This window comes from Panthera onca, chromosome A2 (genome assembly GCF_046562875.1).
Source record: "Panthera onca isolate mPanOnc1 chromosome A2, mPanOnc1 haplotype 2, whole genome shotgun sequence".
NCBI lineage: Eukaryota > Metazoa > Chordata > Mammalia > Carnivora > Felidae > Panthera > Panthera onca.
In genome coordinates, this window is record NC_138340.1 from 139374999 (window position 1) to 139396281 (window position 21283).

The 21283-nt window shown below is 39.4% G+C and overlaps 1 protein-coding gene across 2 annotated transcripts in view; it reads right to left on the reverse strand.

The window, feature by feature from the left end:
* Nucleotides 1–20583, reverse strand: part of AASS (aminoadipate-semialdehyde synthase) — a 66350-nt gene extending 45767 nt beyond the window's left edge. The window contains exons 1-8 of one of the 2 annotated variants that reach the window (XM_078440085.2): nt 20451–20583; nt 12666–12890; nt 8337–8513; nt 5548–5632; nt 2678–2745; nt 2423–2569; nt 1412–1490; nt 1157–1284 (exon numbers count right to left, since the gene is read on the reverse strand). In XM_078440085.2, coding sequence (XP_078296211.2) covers nt 1157–1284; nt 1412–1490; nt 2423–2569; nt 2678–2745; nt 5548–5632; nt 8337–8513; nt 12666–12875 — 894 coding nt within the window. In that variant the 5' untranslated portion in view covers nt 12876–12890; nt 20451–20583. The remainder of the gene's footprint in view (nt 1–1156; nt 1285–1411; nt 1491–2422; nt 2570–2677; nt 2746–5547; nt 5633–8336; nt 8514–12665; nt 12891–20450) is intronic. The other variant, XM_078440086.2, reaches the window with a different exon arrangement.
* Between the last annotated feature and the right edge of the window lie 700 nt (nt 20584–21283).

Consider the following 21283-nt stretch of genomic DNA (forward strand, 5'->3'; position numbering starts at 1 on the left):
AATGCATGGCCAAGAAAAAGGAAAGGACAGAATCAAGCGACCTAGCACTCTATTTCCAGCTCAACCACCAGGAGTGTGATCTACATCACACTACCTCAACTTCTCTAGGCTCTATTTTCCTTACCTGCCAGATGGGGATAATACGTACCCCATTCCTCAAAGGAATGCTGTAAAGATTAAATCAGATAACATCTGTAAGCTCCATGGACGAATGTACTACATGCATACATACATGGTAACTAGGTCATTATAAGTTTTAGGATGCGTCCAATCACCAACACTTCTGTGATTGGGGAAAAGAGGAGGGATGTAAATTTACTAGGTTTTTAATTTTTCAGTCTGAAACTAGTTTCATAATTTTTGCTTCTCAAAAATCTCAGGCATTCTCAAGCTACAGGTAAGAGTTCTTCTCTATAGCATGCTCTATATGCTAGAACAGCTAAATTTCATACCAGAATCTAGAATCTTGTTACTCAAACATACTTAAAGTTATTTAAAACATTTCTTTCCACAATAAATGCACTTTTTGTTTGGTTTATTTTATTTATTTTTTTTTTTGGTTTATTTTGAGGAGGACTTTGCATGACCACTGAGTACAGAACATATAAATACATTGTTCTTCTTAGAAGATGAGGCCAGCGTGTCTCCATCAGAAGGTTTTGAATTGTACGTAACTTTTTGTACAGTGGGGATGGGTCTTTGCTTATGTAGCTGTTTCACCCTAGTCCCCTGTAACCAATGCCATGCCTCAAGATAGCTGGCTGAGGTTATGAGTGCAATTTGTGACAATAGGTGGGATAAACCTAGGTTGAGATGAAACCTCATAGACATTGTGTTTTGCCAACAGTACTAACTAGTCCAAGATAAATACAGAAAACAACACCCCATGGGAAATGGTTTAGAGTTATTGGGCATGTGCAGACCTGAAGTGGAAACAGAGGCAGCGAAGCAAAGAACATATCCAGCAAAACCACTTAAGCAAAGGCCACTCCAAACATCAATAAAAGCCAACAACCCCTAAGGCCAACCCAAAGGACTCACGAGTCATTATGGGGACCTGAAAAACAATATATACATTCATAATTTTTCTCCTTGAAAACAACCTAACAATAGTGTGTTATGAGCAACCAACACAGAAGCAGAGTGTGATACTCACATCAGTATTAAAACGACTTATGTAGCGCTCAGGATATTTGTCATACTCTACAGGATCATACACACCATCTGTTTTCCTGACAAGATGATGATGGCGACTTAACACCGTCCCATAGACTTTTCTCAGGTCTTACAGAAGAGAAAGAAATGAGTAAAGTAGGTGACAAATGATAAAGGTTTATGGTGATAAAATATGGTAACACAGAAACTGTTAAAAACAGTAAAAGATACATGCAGTCATCCTCCTCCCCCTTACCTCCATTTTGGGAAACTTCTTTTAATTCGTGTGGCTCCACATATTCACAAGGTAACTCATTGAAGATTTCTTGGGCTCCCTATAAATAATGCATGAGTACAAATCTAAAAATCAATAGGACAAAAGCCAACATTGTTTCCCGCAAGGATCCCAATTCGCTTTCCCCACAATTACACAGCTCCACTTGTCCTGCCTTACAGCGAGGATTGCAACCCAGAAGTACAAGTAAGCTTCTGGCACACAGCCTACAAACCAGTTTTTATTTATTTTATTAATGAAACAGCATTAATTGGAAGGAGCTTTACTTTTACTTTTTTTTATTTAAGTTACCCAGAGGAGACACAAGGGTTCTTAGAAATGAAAACATAACAAAATATTCCTATTTACGTTTGCTCCACTGCAGAATTATTTCAAGTGAGGAATTATATTTCCTATGGAAAAAAATTAGATGGCTATCTCACAGTATAATACAAATAGTGATGTCCTGTTTGTAAAATATTTTCATTGAAAGATCTCTTTTACAATTACAAGTTTCTCTGGGGGATCACAAATGTCTTCTCAAAACCACCCCAAAAGGAAGAAAGTATGAATTACAATCCTAAATTAGGCTTTCTAAAATCTTACTGGCAAAACCCCAAGTCATTTAAAAAAGTTTACATCCTGTGGTCAATTCCAAACTTTTGGACAACCCAGTGACGAAGGTAAAACAGACCTCTCTAAGAACAGACCTTTATACCATTAACAATGACTTATCCCTTTAAAAAGAAAAAGCATTCAAAACCCCTGACAGCTTGGAGTCAACCAAGAGCAAAGAAAATGAGTTTGGACCATCACTGCTCTCTTACTGTGGGAAAAGTACATAGGTAAGAAAAGTACCAAAAACAGAATGTCCACTCATCCAAAAAGCAGGGCTCTAAAATATCCCTAAAATCCTCACATCCTTTGGGTTAGTTTCAGGGTTTTGACTGCTTTACAGAAAGCAGATGTTCTTAGAAGTATCTGAGAAGTTACCTTAGATACATTACCAGTCCCTGTGAACACAAATGTCAAGGGCCCTATCGACTTTGGCATCAAACCCAGAGATATTTCATAGCCGGCATCGCGGATGGCTTGCACAGCCTGACTGCTGTTCCTGTAGTTATGAGCCATGCCAATGTGCTGAAAGCAAGCACACACGAATTCAAATTAGTCTACATCCTGAGACATTTACCTGTTCTTAAAGTGTGATATGTATTTTCAAAATGATAAACAAAATACACATCTCACCATAAAAGGTGTGTGATGTCCCAAAGCAAGGAGCCTTAACCCCATTCCATGTAAAATGTTGATCATCCCTATTGCAGAATCAGACCAACAGAAAAACCATTAGTCGGGAGGAGCTGAAGCTGTTTTCTCTGACCATTCTCCAACCTGCTCGGTGCTCTGAGGAAGCACAGACCACAGCATCTCAGATTTGGAAGGGGTCCCGGTGGTCACCTTATCCATCCCCTCAATTTGCGGCCATCAAAAGTACTATCTCAGCTGCATCTCTCTATCTATCCCTTCCACTTTCAATCTGCCAAAATGGAAAGAGTGTCCGTCTTCTTCTCTAAGGTTAATCTCTCCACCTTTGCTCCAGATCCCATCTCTTCCCATTCCTTCTCTAAGGAATTCACTCTTGAATTATTATTTCTTTCACTATCCCTCCCTATTAGTTCACTCTTATCAACATTTAAAGACACTTACATTCCTCTTGAACCAAAACTAATGAACAAGCAAAACGAGGTCACCATTGGCCCTACCTGTGACCGCTGTCAGCAATTTTAGTGACCTAAATAGTTAAACTCAGTGGACAATTGTCAGATCTTGACTTACTTGTCAGAGATATTTGGCAACATGGAATCCCTCTTTATTAGAACCCTCTCTTCCCTTAGCATCTCTGACTTGAAAACTTTCCTCCCACATCTGTAGGTGCCTCTTTCCCTGCCCATTTCTTTTAAACTAGTGTCCCCTGCCCTTTCTTTATGCCTTAATCAGCCTCAGGATTCTGTCCAGGGCCTTATTCTCTTCAATCTCTCCTTTTTTTTCCTTAGCTAATCTCATCCAGTCCTAAATTTCAAGTACTCTGTATGCTGCTGACCCCAAGTCTGTATCTCTAACACAGACATTTCACTTCAAGAACTAATCAACCACCTCATGGATTTTTCAATTTGGATTCAAACAACAAAAACTCAGCATACCCATAGCAAAGATCTCATCATCCATTCTCCCCTTCTTTTTAGGAACATAACTTGCCCTCTCTGTATCCCTTTGAAATGTTCTTTGGTCTTTTTTCTTAAGTCAACTTTTAAAAGAGTAATTTGTATTCAATAAAACACACCAATTTAAAATGTATCATTTGATAACTGTGAACATATGTACACACCCATATTATCACTGACCTAATCAAGATATAGAATATTTCCAACACCCCATTCAGTCCTCTCCAACCCTTTGCCCCAGAAAACCACTGACCTCATTTCTCTCTGTAGAGAATAGTTACTTCTACAGTTTCATATAAATGAAATTATAAGTATATACTCTTTTTTGTGTGTCTGCTTTGACTCAGCATAATGTTTTTGAGATTCATACATAATTGAGTGTATTAGTAGTTGACTTCTTTTTATTGATGAAGGAGTTTTCTATTTTATGGATATATCACAATTTATTTAACCATTCCTCTGCTGGTGGACATTTGGATTGTCTCTAGGCTATTATGAACGAAGCTACTAGAAATAAGTATTTACAAAAAAAAATTATTCATTTCTCTTGATAAATGCCTATGATTAGAATTTCTTTTGTACATTGATATTCAAGTTTTTTATTTCTTCTTGAGTTGGATTTGGTAATTTCTGTCCTTCAGGGATTTGTCTATTTGACCAACATTGTCAAATTTATTGGCCTATTCATAATATTTTCTTACCCTTTTAATGTCTATAGGATGTATAGTGATCACCCCTCCTGTATCCCTAATATTGGTAAATTGTGGCTTCACTCTCTTTCTCTATTTTTTTTAATCAGTCTAGCTGGAGGCCTAACAATTTTATTGATTTGTTTAAAAATAACTAGCTTTAGATTTCACTGATTTCCCCTCTTATCTTTATTATTCTTTTCCTTATATTTGCTTTGGGTTTAATTACTTCTTCATTTTCTTGCTTTGTAAGATGGAAGTTTAGATCACTAATTTTGACTTTCTTCTTTTCTAGTAAAAGCATCAAATGCTAAAAATTTCCTTATAAGCATCATTTTATTTGCACCTCATCAATTTTGGTATGCTGTTTTAAATTTTCATTCAATTCAAAATATTTTCTAATTTTTCCTGTGATTCCTTCTTGACTTATGGGTTATTCAAAAATATATTGCTTATCTTCCAAATATCTAGAAATTTTCTAAATATCTTTCTATTATTATTTCAAAATCAACTTTATTATAGTCAGAGCACATACCTGATGATTTCAAACATTTTATGTTTATTTAGAATTGTTTTGTGATCCAGCATATGGGCCATCTGGGTGAGTACTCAATAACTGTCAGTTAGGTTAGGGTGGCTGATGGTGTCTTCCTGTCCTATATCCCCACAACTTTTCTGTCTGCTTGTCTTAACAAGTACGGACCTTCAAGTAGTCTAATCCGATGCATGGTTATAACATAAGGTGATGTTTTCTCAACTAAAGAAGGTTCAAAGTACTAATGGGACAAAAGTCAAGTGTAGTTTCCCCCAAACTGCAGCTCTTATCCTTTCTAAACTGTTCCTCTCTTGGTTCCTACCCCTGTATCTTTTCCCTTCCTTCCCCCCTTTATTCCTCTCCATAATTTCTCATCACCAAACTGACCTCTCCTAGTCTTCCAGACAAAACTACCGGAAAAGCCAGACCCTATTCATAGTTGTTCTCCTTTTCCCTGAGTTTTCTTTTTTAACTTTTGTAATGAAGGTATTTAATGATTTACCTTCTTATTTTATTCCCCTAATATTCATCACCCTTAGGCACACACCCATGTTTATTTTTATTGGGTGGAAATGAACACTTTCATGCCCTTGCCACAGAAAAAAGGAAAACACCTAGTTACACTCCAGGCAAATTCAGAAAGTGAGTGATGTAAAACCCTGGCATACCTACCTGCTACACCTGCCCACTGTCCAAATGCCACTACCCGTATTCCTCTATGATCCACCATTTTCTCATAATCGATCAGTCGGATTTCCTGAAGAAAGAATAAAAGACTTTGACTCAGACCCATCCAGCTTCATATCAATGAGTAAGCACATATGCAAGGAAGTAAATTTTCACATTTCTTCCTCTCATAAAATATGTCTTCACTAGACTTTATAAGTTACCATTAGGTGCACCATGAACTATTTAGAAAATGCTGGGTCACAAACCAATAATAGGTTTATGATTTGAGATGAAAGAATGGTCCTAGCAGGGTGCCTAGTGCTCCTTGATGGTAGTTAATGAAACTGGAAAGGCATCAATTCCTCTCCTAGGCCAGCAGCATCCACAAATATATCTATAGCCCCATTCATCCCCATATCCATCCTTCTAGCCTCAAAGAAAACAAGTCCCTCCTAAGGCTAATCTCTGCGAACTGGATCCCAGCTTTTCCCGTGTCCTCCCAGACCACTTTTGAACTTTCTCTTTCTGCATCATCCCTGTGTACACTGCTCCTTCCTACCTAAAAAATAACAACAACCCCTCCAAGTCCGTACACACAAATCTCTCACTTTCTCTCTCTACCTTCCTTCCTTCCTCCTTCCCTCTTTTCTCTCTCCCCATTCTTTTACAAACAAGCTTTATTCACAAAGTAGTAGTACATACAGCCTGCTTTTCACTTTCTCAGCTTCACTAAAACCACATTCTTCCCTGTCTTTGGGAACCTTCCCTCTCAGGAATGTCCCATCAATTCATGCTTAAAAGCTATTGACACACTGTAATTATAGGATGCTTTAAACAGCCATTATATTTCCTCAAATACCTTATGATTTTTACCAAGTGCCTGAATTTCAGAATGTTTAAGATTCATGCAACTCTAAGTAATTGGTTACAGAATGTTGCCAAAAAGCATCCATGCCTATTCTGCTTCTATTAATTCTCTTGTAATGAACAAAAGTTCATATAACAACAAATTTTCTGAAGTACTTTTTAAGGAGTTTACCTACTTAAGTGAAACCTTCCTCTTATAATATTATTTCCATTAATCACTTTTTTGAACTCGTTCTTCAGAACCACTGGCAATTAACTAGCCGAGGTCTAGCATATTTGAAGTTAGTAGGAATGTATGCCATAGGCCTTTACGAAACACATTTCCTCTATGGCTTTTACTGTTTGTGAAGTCTCCCGTCCTCTGCCTATTCGCAGATTCCAGTCTCGTTTCTAATGCTCTAACATCCTTACCCAGGACCTGGACATTGGCCTTCTCTACCCACACTCACTACCTACCCTCATCCAGTCTCATGTTCTTAGATGCCATCAAGTCTCTGACCACAAAATGTGTCTCAGGAGGAGCCACCCTCCTGAGCTACAAACTCGTATCAACAGCCGTCTCAGTATCTCCTTAAAATTGAATGTCTAAAATCTAAAATCTCCTTAAATGTCTAAGGGACAAATTGGACTCAACGGGCCCTGAACTCAACTCCTGATCCTCCCACCCAAGCCTGCTTCCTCTTGCACTAGCATCATCTCAGTCTGTGGCAACCTTCAAACTGCTCAGGCCAAAACCTTGGACTTCTCTCCGGTTCCGCTTTCTCTCATACTGCACATTCATTTCACCAGTAACTTCTGCAGGATCTGATCTCTAAAATACACCGAATACTGGTCTGTGTATCACTACCTCCATTTCCACCTCCCTCGTGTGAGCCACTGTCTTTTGTAACCTGGCACCCATACTAATCTAGACTAACAATCTTGCCAATTTTCTCCTTCCACCTCCGATATTATCCACACAGCAAGCTGAATAAGAACTTCAGAGCATGATTTACTCTAACCCTCCGCTCAACCAGACCCTCAGGACTTTGCACTACTCTGCTTTCTGCTTGGAAGTCTCTTCTCCAATGGATAAGACTTAATCCTTCACCTCCTTCAAATTTTTGCTCAATGCCAAATTTGCAGTGAGGCTTTCCCTGAAGAACCGATTTAAACTATCACCACCCGCGGTGCCCAGCACCCCTTTTCTCCTTCTGTATCATATTTATCTCCATCACACATATCTCCAAGTGACAGATGAGATGTCTTATTTATATATGTATCATCTGTCTCCTCCCCCTAGAATGTAAGCTCTATAAAGACACTTACTTTATTGCCATTGCAGTGAACAGTATCAGACACATTGCAGACACTAAGCAAATATTTGTTGAATGAATACTCTATATTTTAAACACCTGATAGTTTTTCCACAGTATTTGTATCTCGAAAATTGATTTTTTTCCTATACGAATGTTAATAAATGTCAAAATAATCCCCAGTCCAGGTTTGGCCCTACAGAGCTGTGCAACCTCAATTGAGTCACTTTGCCTCTCGGGGCTCCATCTGAAAAATGACGGAAGTGGATTATATGATTCCTGAGGCTCTTTTCAGCAATAAAATTCTACTTGGTAATATCTGACCAATTGGCCTTATAGACTGCTAATCGTTTGGGGGGAACAATTCTATCATTCTTTCTGTTTGAAAATACAAAAAGAATGGAGTATGTTTGGTTTCTCTTATTACAGATTCCAAACTTGCACAGCAGAGGAGCCCTAAAAGAAGCAGAGCCGTCCTAGCACTAACTCATAGACCACCTTTCCTACTGAGGTGAATAACATGATGTATTCCCTAGATGCTGAAAGAAAACTGAAACGCCACTTGACATTTAAAAGTAAAAAGAAATGTTGTTTTTATGTTAACATTTATGATTACTGGTCACTAATTACCTTTCTTAGAATCTCATCCAGCAAGCCCATATTGGCCTCCTGAGCCTTTATTGTGTGGGAGAAGAATGCATAAGTCTTCTTAGACATTAATTTTTCCTCCGGGGGTCTTTTAACTCCCAAAATTAGACAAGCTTCAGAAATATCTTCCTGAAGAATGCCACCAGCTTTAACATATTCCTGGGAATGCAGTTTTGGTTAGAAGTTATTTCCCTGATTTTTTGTATTCACATTTTCTTTAATAAGTAAGTGTAGCAATTAAAGGCACAATCTTTTGAAGGCATTGGAACAAATAACAGAACAACTGCTTCTAATATTTTTACTTTCTGGCTAAAGATCAATTTAATACTCTCGACTTTTGTAGCAAAAAACAAAAACAATTAGAAAATTTACCACCTATTCTTATTTAAGTCCCGTTAATAGTTTAATCATAACCACTAACACACATGATTTAAAAATACTTGTGAAATGTATAATTTATATCAACAATGCACTGAAACACTAAATGCAAAATAGTAATTTATTACTCAGGTTTTTTTGTTTTTTGTTTTGTTTTGTTTTGTTTTTTGAGAGACAGCCTGAGCGGTGTTGGTGGGGACAGAGGGGGAGACAGAGAATCTTAAGCAGGCTCCACACTGGGCATGGACGTCACGGCTGTGAGATCATGACCTAAGTCAAAATGGAGAGTTGGAAATTTAACCAACTGAGCCACCCAGGCACCCCTTACTCAGGTATTTTTAAAAGAAAGACATGTATCTGCAATATTTCCTTTCCTTTCTTTTTTTTTTTTTTTTTTTTGGTTCAATTAGTATTTATTACTGCCCTATTCTGTCCAGCGGACTGTGCTACAGACGAGATGATAAGATACACAAAAAGGCAGACAACACCCCTCTTGTAAAGGCACTAACAAAACATGGTAAAAAGAAGTCAGGAGCACAGTAAATGAGACCAAATTCAAAAGAATTATGCACAGCAGAACCTAAGTGATACAGTAGTGTAATGAATACTGAGATAATTCCTGGGTGAGACTACCAAGGAAATACGCAAATTTAAAGTAATCTTGAAGCCTAGGTAGGATTTGGAAAGATGGAGGTGGGCAATGCAACATGGTAATATCAGTAAGGGGCACTGAAGGAATACATACAAATTTGCAGCCTGGGAAATAAGGAGATATTAAGGGCATAGTGGGTAAAACAATTTGGAAAAGTAAACTAAGTATTATCATGGTGAATATGATCTTTATGGGATAGAAAAATCATCATCATTTATTAATAAATTAGTACATGCTTTAACTGAGTTCTTTTCATGAATTATCTCACTTAATTTTCATAAAGCTCCCGTGAGGTGGGTGCTATTATTGTGGCCATTTTATCAATGGGAAACCTGAGGTTTACACATTCAACTGAGATTGAATAGTTAGTACATGGAGGCAACAGACAGTCATTTCAGATTTCTAAACAAAAGGAGCAGCATGATCCAGGCAGAATTAAAAGAGCATCAAAAATGGCCGTTGAATAAAAGGAAGATGAATCTAGTTAGGAATCTACTTCAAAGGAAGCTATAAGAAAGACACTACAAGAATGAACATATAATTCATACCTTGTTTCTTTGAAAATAATCTATTTACCCATTTATAGCAGACTGGTTAAATAAATCACAATAAATCATGGAGTAATTACAATAGAATAATTATAGCAGAGCCGTTAAACAGAATGAAGCAGATCTCCATGAACAGACATGGAGTGAGTGTCAGGGTATGTTGTCGACTAAACAAATAAGGTGCAATACAGTATGTATAGTATACAACCTTCTATATAAGAATACACACACACGCGCGCGCGTGCGTGCACACACACGCGCACGCATGTACATTTTCGCAAACAGAAATATAGAAATAATAGATGAGAAATGACAATAGTAACCTATGCAGTGGGTGGGAAGAGGATCTAAGGGATTAAGATAAGAGGAAGACTTCTCTGCAGCACATCACTGTACATCATTTTCACCTTTGAAACTTGTAAATGTTTCACTTATTTTAAAAATATAATTAAATCAAAAAGGATATTAAAGCAACTGTTAAAATGTATAGAAAAAACACAAATAAATCCAGCTGTATATCACAACGATGGTGTAACTACACATTGTATAATTCACATAACTTGAATACAGCACTCTGAATATTTGTTCTGAGATGTATTCTAAAACAAAAAATAATTTTCAACTAAAAAAATTAAACTCCATTTAATAGGTTTATTTTTTTTATTGAGGTAAAAGTGACATACAACATTATATTAATTTCAGGTGTATAACATAATAATCGATATTTTTACGTATTGCAAAATGATCAGCACAATAAGTCTTGTTAACATCCATCACTATGCATAGTTACAGAATTTTTTTCTTGTGATGAGAACTGTTAAGATCTACTCCCCTAGCATTAATAGGTTTATCCTTAGTTGTAATATTAGTATTGTGATTCCAAAAATATTTTATGTATAATATAGGATAAAGCAAAAGACATGCATTAATGTTATAAAGAATTAAAATTTTCACTGCTGGAGAAAACATACAAATATAAAATTTTAAAGGTAAGAAAAACCTGCACTGTTAAAATTTTTAATGGAAATACCAGTATTAACTCATGATTAAATAATATATATGTATATGTATATTATATATGTAAGTATGTATTATATGTATGTTATATGTATATATATGTGTATGGGTATGTGTAATCTGTGTATTTCTTAGTTTGTCCACTAAAGGGGCTAAGAACGACACTATCCCGGTAAAAATAAGCACACCTAACACAAGATATCAGATCTTGGTTTCTATATACTAAAAGAAATCAGGGTTCCCTGATGAAATGGCTAATCCCAGGTGTGGGGCAAAAAAGCACAAGGTGAGGCTAAGACCATATGTTGCTGCAGGAAACAAGAAAGCTCAAAAATAAATGGATTCATGTCCAAAGACATAGGAGCACCCTTAAAGAGACCCTCTATCTCAAATTTGGGATAATTCGGACATTTAAGAAAATGGTTAATAGATTATCATCAAGGGAAAAGGCTCATACATCCATAATGATACTCGAAAGAGCAAAAGAGAAAAGAAAAACTAAAGGAAATCTGTTTTCTGCAGAAGAATATCAGCAAATAACTTAGAAAAGTGATAAAATTAGAAAATCATCATTTTGCAAGCTTCCACGGGAAAAAATGATTCAGGCAAAGATTATCAATGGATGCTAACTAACACCTTTAGCAAAAGGTGGTTGAGACACAAGCAGGAGATTCACCGGTCTCAAAATATCATCACACAGATGACTCAGTAATTACAAAGGGAAAAAGGTACTTATACAATGGAGAGATCTGGTGGTAACCACCTCCGCCAAGTGACCACAAATTTCTAACCTTGGGACAGCCTGATATATTGTGTCTCTGATGTGATCCAATGGGAAGAACATAGATCACTTATATCACATTTATATTAAAAGTGTTTAACCTGAATGTAAACACCAGAATAAAAACAAGACTAATTACAACCAGAAGCAGATTATTCTACAAGTCAACTAGCCTGGACTCTTCAAAAAGAGTCCATACCACAAATCAAACAGGTGTGCTGTTCTAGATTAAAAGAACTAAAGAGACATAACAATGAGTAAAATGAACCTTAATTAAGCCTCAATTAAAATTAAAAATAAAAATAGGGGTGCCTGGGTGGCTCAGTCACTTGAGCATCTGACTTGGGCTCAGGTCATGATCTCCTGGTTCCTGAGGTCCAGCCCCACATCGGGCTCTCTGCTGACAGCTCAGAGCCTGGAGTCTGCTTCGGATTCTGTGTCTCCCTCTCTCTGCCCCTCCCCCGCTGGCGCTCTGTCTCTCTCTGCCTCTCAAAAATAAAGAAACGTAAGAAAAGAATTTTTAATAAAAATTTAAAAAAATCATGAAGACCATTGAGACAATGGGGAATTTGAGATGGGCTATGTGAAATGGTATTATGGAATTATTAATTTCTTAGGTATGATGGCTATGTAGGAAAGTGATTTATTCCGAGGCAAGGCAGTTTTTTATTGACCTTAGTCTCCCCAGTCCCAGAACTAGGGTCACACCTGGAGACATGACTATAGGACAGCACCTCCTTCGAAAGGCAATCCCTCCACCCCTCAGCTGGAGAAAGCATGCAATGGAGTGAAAATAATACTTATTGACTGAATACTGGACCCAAGGAAAAATTCTGAAAGAGAAAGGAATACTGTCATGTGGCATTTACATGACACTAGCAAACATTTTATTTTTACTCTGATGCTCCTTCATTGAAAAAATTGGAAATGTTTACCTTGTCGTGAATGGCCCGCCGATTGGAAGGCTGTATTAAGACTTTGTACCCCAGGTTGGTGATCCCTTTGATGTGCCGGGGGGCCAGGGGTGCCCTCCGCTCCCAGGCGTTCACATCCTCCCGCCTCAGGGCCATCACAGCCTTGTGGTGAAGCCCTTTGTACAAGCTGAGCCCTAGCCTGCCCAGTTTGGTCCTTTGTACTCGTAGCATCTTGAAACCTGGTGACTGAAAAGACACCATAAGAGAATAGCGCAATAAAAGGCAGGAGGGCTCACAGATCAGTTCTGGTCTCCTGAGAAATCTGCTGTAAAATCCAACCAACTCAGATGGAACAGATACAAGAGAGAGGAGGAGAACCCTAGAAGATAAAAAGTGCTCCTTTACTCAACAAACCCAAATTTCCACCAGTGAGTTTATTTATTTCCAAAATAAGAAAGTACTGAGCAAATTATAGGGCACTAACCAGTATCTGCTAAGCCAAAACCGTTCTTTATACACAATAAAACCTTGGCTGGAGAGCAGAATTCGTTTCAGAAATGTGCTTATAATCCAAAGCACGTGTATATCAAAGCAAATTTCCCCATAAAAAATAAAGGAACCTCAGATGATTTGCTCCACAATCCAAAAACACTCATTAAAAAATGATTACAATACTGTAATATAGTACAAAATAATAAGGAAAATACAAAATATAAAGAAAAATAAACAAATTAACCTGCACTTACCTTTGAAAACTTCCGCATCTGGTGTGAGGGAGACAAGAGAGAGGAGGGTTACTGTGTAGGACAACTTTCACTATCACTAAGGGAATCACTGCTATCTGTTAGCTCAATGGAATCTTTTTCTTTACATGCAGCTTTAACGAGGAACCTATCCGATGACACTTGCTTTTGCCTTCTTTTGAGGATTTCGCGGAAATGGGACATTGCTTTGTTAAACAGGTGCATAGCTCTCACTGCTACAGTCTTATGGGAGTGCTTCTTTCCTACAAAGTTTTGCACTCTTTCCCACATTTTACACACCTCCCTAATCTCACTCGAAATGACGGATTCCTCTGCCTTTTTCTCTTCCTCCTCTGCAGATGAGATGCAGATGTTAGATTTATAAAATCTTGCAATTTCAGCCACTTGCATACCTCATTCACACTTCGCGATGATTTCCTTCTTAACGTCCACTGTAATCATCTCCTTCTTATTGCCTTTCTTTTCAACTTTTTCTGCATGGGGCTATTGTATAAGCTCACACGGATATTGACTACAGTACAGTATTAATAAACTCTTGTCATATACTGTATTTAATGTAACTGGCAATAAGGCAGCAAAGGAAAGGGTCTCTATCTGCAGGCAGCCTGACCTAGAATGGAGCAAAGCACTCCCAAGCTTACTCTTGTATGGAAAAGCAAACGACTGCCTATAGGTGCTTTGAAGTGACAAAACTACACTAGTGCCAGTTGTGGGCACCTTCCAATGTTCTGGAAAATCACTGATTTCTGCCAAACACCGTGACCTGAGACCGAGCATTCAAGCATGAGGGGAGGGGGACGATCACCCACAACCCCGCAGCGAAAGAGAGAGAGAGAGAGAGAGAGAGAGAGTTGTGATCATGTGGCATTCGGTACCGCATACTACTTATATTGCAAAACATCACTCTTTTATCAAATTAGAATTTATTAGAAATGTTTGCTCGTCTTGTGGAACACTCGCAGAACAAGTTACTCGCAATCCAAGGTTTTGCTATATATGTTTCATCAACCATGTGTCCAGCACAAAAGTTTTAAGCATGTTAACCTAAAATGGAAGTACAGGAAGATAATTTGTGCCAATTTTGATGGCATAAAAGTTGGAATCCTATAATCATGTGCAGGATTCTTGACAATCCAGCTCCAACCTCTTTCGAGTTTTATCGCTGACCAATCCTTAAACTAGTGCTACTTAAAGTGTGTTTGGAGCCTGTTGTAGGTCAGTGAACTGCTTTTTACAGGTCCTGTATGAGCTATGTAGAAATAGGAAGTAAGCACTTGTAAATCTTAATATCACATGATCATTTTTGCAGTAATTCATTGTTATTGAATTTTATGAAAGTGTTGGTCCTGGCAGATTAGAAATTTAAGACAACAAAACTAACATGTTTCTTCACCATAGCTGTTAAAAGTTTAAGAAGCACTGTCTTAACCCTCCCTGACTCTTTTGTTGCTATAAACATGCTGTTCCCCTTTTCAGGATTTCCTCTTCATACCACTTCCTCCTGCTTTTATATTAAACCCAGACCTATCTCAACCAGTTTTCTAACTGCTATTCCAGATTGCATAATTCCACTCATTTATTCAATCAAGAAATGTTGACGAGAGGCTTACTATGCATCAGCAGAGAGCAAATTTTATATAAAAGCATAAATATCAAACATACTCTGTTCCTCTTCAAACGGTTACATATACTTGGCAGTCAAATGTCATGTCAGATGACAATTTACTTTCAATGATTTTATGTTTAAGGATGGCATCAAAATATGGGGACTAAATGATGTCACACCTTCTAGAAATTTCCCACCAATCACTGCTGACATAGATCAAAATTCTTATGGAACACATTTCTGTTACATCAGACTGCAATCTCTAAATCAGACTCACTTTGCAGATGGAAGTTTTGTCTAAACAGTGGCGCATACAAGTGCATTTCCTGGGGGCAACTACCTGCCACTTGAGATAGAAAAATTGTAGGTCAACTCACAACACAACAGACTAAAAGAACAAAGCAAACAGCAAGGAGATCAGCTAAGAAGCTTTAGAAAGAAGAGGGGCAGAAAGAAAAACAATGTCCACAGCAAGCAAACACGCTGATGACAGAGGTCAGGCTAACTTTTACTTGGGCCAAAATACTGATGAGCAAAACTGCCATATATTCTAATTTTTGGTTTATTCATAGTTGTGTTTTTAAAAGAGATTGTATTAGACCCAAACCCAAGCCCGAGCCCACAACACTTCTTCTCCCCAAAACAAAGGGAAACCTGCAACTCTCATAGAACTAAAGTCCCTATGTTCTTAAATAAAACCAATTCCAAAGACAAGTGAGGTTTGTTGAACACACAGATGAGCCCAGAAATGGTCCCATCTTCTGAGCAGGGGCTCTATTTCACACACCATAGGTGACCAAACGAACCTGCATCCACTATTCTTAGTAGCAATTCCTGGAGCCAATATGAGGGAACACATTCAGATAAGTTAGTCTCTCTCCTCGTCCCAAACTTGATTTATAATCGCAGCCTCCTCTCACTCAGTGACCATCCCACCCCTTCCTCCCCACCTCCCTTGTCTGGGGTGGGGGATACAGTGTAGGAGGAGTCACGGACACACACACACATGTGTTTGCAAAGGCAGAACCTTCCGTGCAGGCTAGAAAAGGAGAGGAGCAGGGAGCGACACTCTGAAGTTGATTTGGGAAGCTGCTTTCACTTTCACTTCTTCTAGGGAATTCTCAACTCATAATTTCTGTACCTTTGCTTTTCAATAAATGCAACAGTAGTTAGCAATGATTTAGCATTATGTACCAAGCACTATGCTGAGCTCTTTATAGACATTATTTCATTTCCTCCTTGCAAAAATCTTAATGATTAGATAACTGTTATTATCTCTATTTTACAGATGAAAAACTGAACTGGAGTCCGACTAGAGTTGTTGCTTTTAAGCAGAAGCAGGATTCCCGGGTTAATATTTAATACTTGGGATTTTCTCTTTGTCAAAGCCTGCAGATCCACACCATGTAGGTCTGATGCATGCTACTGCTGCCAGCTCGTTTCAGAAATAAAAGAGATCCATATGGCATCGACTTTACTAGAGTAAATGATCAGTTCTCCCCTCCAGGATGGGGTGCTTCTGTGGATCCCTTTCCCATGTGCCACCGAAAACCCTTCCTGAGTCACTGCCAAGGTAAATTTTAGGTTTCTGGGTGCTTGGAAAAAAAAAAGATTCAATTATAGCAGGTATTACTGTGTTAGTAATTGCTTGAACCTTGAAATTGGGTCTCAGCATGAAACTTTCCAGGCCCACCATTCATTTCACCCTAAGGTCATCAAAAAATCTGTAGCAGTGAGGATTTCTTCATTGTTCTTAGGGAGGGCACTGCAGGGTCTGGTGTTTCATGGATATGCCCAGGTGGGCTGTTTTGGATTTCCCTGTCCTGAGTTTTGTGGGCTTTTCCAAGAATAACAGGAAATAAACGTAAGGTGTATTTCTGGCAATGCTTTCAATGCAACGAAGCAGGAAGGCCCCTGGCTTATCTACTGGCTCTAGTGAGTTCACTTGACAGTGCAAGGTGCTAATGACAGCCTGTGGCAGGAGAAAGGAGAATATGGGAAAGCAAGAAAATGAGAGGAGAAGACAAAGGAAGAGTCAGAAGAATAAGGAGGAGGAACAGGAGAAGAGGAATACAGGGTAGAAAGAGAAGTGTCACATAGGCAGTGGAGGGAAATAAGACTCTTCTCCTGACAATTTCTAAACAGTCTTTCCTTCAACATATGAAAGACCAATGTTCCAAATAGCATAAAAATGAAATTTAAAAGATTCTTCTCTTTGTTTTTATAAAATAGGATCTGCACTAAGATAAATGTTTTTACTTACCTAGGATCAATCAGGAATTTGAAATGACTCTAAACACTTATGGGAGTATTATAGTGAATTACACAGACATGTACTGTGATAGGAGGAAGATTAAGTGGCTGGACGTAGCAATAGAACATACTCTGTGATACCAGCTTACTTCTCTTTCCATCTTTCAACGGGGGGAAGACTTAAGAACTTCTTTTAACTTCTAAATTCTCTATCTTTGCAATGTACACGTGAGAAAGGGGCAGAGGGAGGACATGCTAAAATGTCCTTAGTATTTTCTAACCTTTTCAAGAGAAGTGAAAAGGAAAATGGTGATTAGATGACAGGATGGATGGATGGATAGATAGATAGATAGATAGATAGATGGATAGACAGACAGGGCAAGCCTGGCATCCCATACATATCCCACCATTTTCTTTCAGTTACTATGAAATAAAAGATCATCATCCTAAATCACATGAATGAACCAAAGAAGATTTTGTGAGATGTATTCATAGAAAATTATATCTGACAAAAAGCCACCTACAAGGGCAGAGAACCACAGCTCCATGGCCAAGAGTCTTGGCCCGCACTACATATTTGGTATCCAGACCATAATAATCCTGGAGAGGCCCGAAAGAGTTCCAAATTAATAGAACACCTGGTGATGGCCTAGAACTAATCCAAATACCTCCCAACCCCAAGGCTTGCTAGAACTAGGCTTGGGCATGCAACAACACCATCCTCCATACTTTCACTTCCCCTTGCGTAGGTACACTCCTATCATGCTTCCACACGAAACCTTTTCTAAAACTGTTAACGCTATGTTAACAAACAAACGAACAAACAAACAAAAAACAGTAGACTTGGGGCAGGGGGAATCTAATATTAATTAATCTGGTCTAGGAATATTCATGTTTTCAAGCAGCTTCTCAAAGTCATCCAAAGATCTAAGATCCATGACTCTTCTGGTCTTTAGCCCACAAATTTAGTATCATTGAGATGGAATGCAAAGTTCATTTTAAGTTGGACTCTAATCCAAAATGTTTATCTGCTTGTCTGTCTCTTTGCTAAACTGTAAATGCTTACTCTGTGATCTTGGTACATAACTTGACCTATTTGTGTCTCATCTGCAAAATGGATTCGTATTGATATCTACATCTCAGGGCTATTGTGAAGTTTATCTGAACTCATATGAGTAAAATACTGAGAACTGTCTCGCATGTTGTTAACACTCAATAAATGTCAAGAACAGAAAAAGGCTCCAGGCCTGCTTCCTCCTCAAAGGTGAGCACAACCACACCACTCACAGAAAACACTACCTTTCTGTCATCTTTGTCACACTGTAGTGAGGCCTTCACGAAGACTCCACATTGATCCCCCCTCCCTTCTTTACATTTTTCAAGGAAAACAAAACAGAGCCCAGTAAGCCCTCTCTTCACTCTGCAGGCATGGGTGTTCACGATAAATAATTTAAATACAGCATTTCATTAAATTTATGATCGATTTTTTTCACATTTTAGCATCCCTGAAAGAGGAATGCATTTTACAATTGATAGCATCTTAGATTAGATAAAAAGGGTAATAATGTTGTTATTTCCCATGTGAAATATACCATTTCTGTGATTCCATTAATTCCATAGAATTTTTTTTGTGATCTTACCAAGGAAATTTGCCACCGTTTGCAATGTTGTTTCTATGAGACAATTAACAAGATAATATTTCGAAAAATGTAAACTTTTGTTAAATGGGCACTGCGTACATACCGAAGATCACTTCCAAAATCCTGAGCCAAGGTCTGTTAAGGCTTACATAAAGTCTTATTTGGGGGTGGGAGGGAGGATTCCATCGCAAATAAATCAAAGTTCTGATGATGTCACCAGTAACAAGTGAGATTGACAACAAATACGATTGTCTGGAGAACGGGAATGTCACTAGGGAAAGTTGGCCTAGATCTTTGCCCTCCTAACTCACTTCACAGAATGGCCACAAGCGTACAGTGCCAGAAGGTCATGTACCCCTAGATTCACTAATTGTTATGGAGAAAAAGGGGGAGGGCAGCGCAGGTGACAAAGTAGACACAGAGAGAGACATACAGGCATCCATGAAAAGTGCTATTGGTGGCTTTTTTTTTTTTTTTTTTTTTTTTTTTGGCTATCAAGTATGTGAAAGCTACCACCGGGGTCAATACTTGGGTCCCATGAGTAGCTACATCGGCATAATCACAGCTACACCTTACCCACATTCTGATAACTGATGGCCCACAATATCAAAAAATGTTCACCTTTGTTCAGGTTACTGGACACTCGCTCTCCCCTTCCCTTCTTCTCCCACACTTCACCCCACTCCCCTAAAATCAGTGTCTGAAAAGCACATCTCTTCTGGAAGTTGTCAGGGCATTTAGCCCAACTCAATCAAGCAGAGTAGGTAATAAATGGTGGTCTGCCTGCGCTCCTTCCTCGCTTAAGTGGTCACCCTGGACTCACAGCCCCACAGGGTCTTGGGAGTTTAACTTTCTCATGCCTTCTAGATCCATTAGAGAGTAGCCTGGGGACGGCAGTTTGCTGAGGGGGCCCTACCTAAAGAGAATGGCCAGCCCAAGATGGTCTGGGTGAGAAGTTTATGATCAGAGTTTGGCTAAGCAGGCCAGAGATGGAAAGGGCAACCGCGCACAAAGAAAGCTGGGGGTAAGGGAGAGGATTGCCCCCCACAGTCTCCATCAACCACACACTGCAGCCAGCCAACCACCTGATAAATAAGCGCAGAGTCGGAAAATTAACAGGGTGTTCCTTCTACAGCTTCAACGCCTATCCTTTACTCCCCAGCAACTCCCTTCCCCCGCCAGAAAGAAGAAGAATAAGAAGAAGAAGAAGAAGAAGAAGAAGAAGAAAGAAGAATAAAAGAAAGAAAAGAAAAGAAATTCTAATTGCCACCCCTTCCCTTTCCTATTCAGAAATTCCAGTACGGCGCCCACAGCCCTTCCCCGCTCCAAGGGAAACGCTCCCAAGGGAGGCCCAAACGCTCGCCACCCTCTCCCTCGCCGGTCCCGGCAACGGCCGGGTTCCGCGGAGTCGCCAGGTCGCCCGCGGCGCAGGGTGGGGGAGGCCGAGCTCGCCCGCCCCTCTCCGAGGACAGTCGGAGCCTCGCCGGCGACCTCCAAGTGCAACTCGCTGGCTGAGCCCAGCCCCTTCGGGCGGCCTCCTCACCTTGTCCTCCCTGCTGTGCCGACCGGTCCTGCCGCCTCCGAGCCCCCAGCTCCGGACTGGGTAGGCTCCGAACTCCCAGCAGAAATTGGGATGGGAGCCGGGAGGAGGAGGTGTTTGCTCAACTTCTGAGGACGTCATGCCTCTTCCTCCCGCAGCCAATCAGCAGCCGCCCTGAGGGAACAACCTTCTGCTCCGCCAATCGGGGGCGCTGCCAGGTGCTAGGTCATGCCCTGCCCCTGCTCCTCCCCGAAAATCCTTCTGCCTTCTAGATCTCTGACCTGCGTGCGTCCTTAGCTGGGGGCATCACGTTCTCCCAGGACTTTGTAACTGTCCGTAGCAAAGGACAGGCGGAGACACTGAAGGACGAAAACAGTCCGGACATTATACACTAAATAGATGTGTGTACCTGCCGGAAAAAAGTTGCAAGCTCACATGTATTACGTTTGTTTAGCGATATACACTTCTCAAAGCATTTTCACAGCTTCATAATAAGCCGATGAAGCCAGATGACAGTTCTTAGAACAGTTGAAGAGTCCAACAAGCTGAGACTAGGAAATTAAGTGTAGTGTATTCCATGAATATTAAGAATCTATGTGTATATGACGAAGTCTACTATTCTTAAAAAGTCTTGAATGGCCCTAAAGGGACAGGGGAAAATGCATTTCATAAAGACTAGCCTCAGCACTAGACACTGAAGAAATGCCAGATGCTCATCTGTGGTCCTCCTAGGGAGTCAATGGTCAAAGAGTAATTTTCCCTCCCGTTTTTATAACTTTCTCCAATACTTAGACTTTTCTCATACCTAACACGAAACTCGTGTCAACAATCTAGAG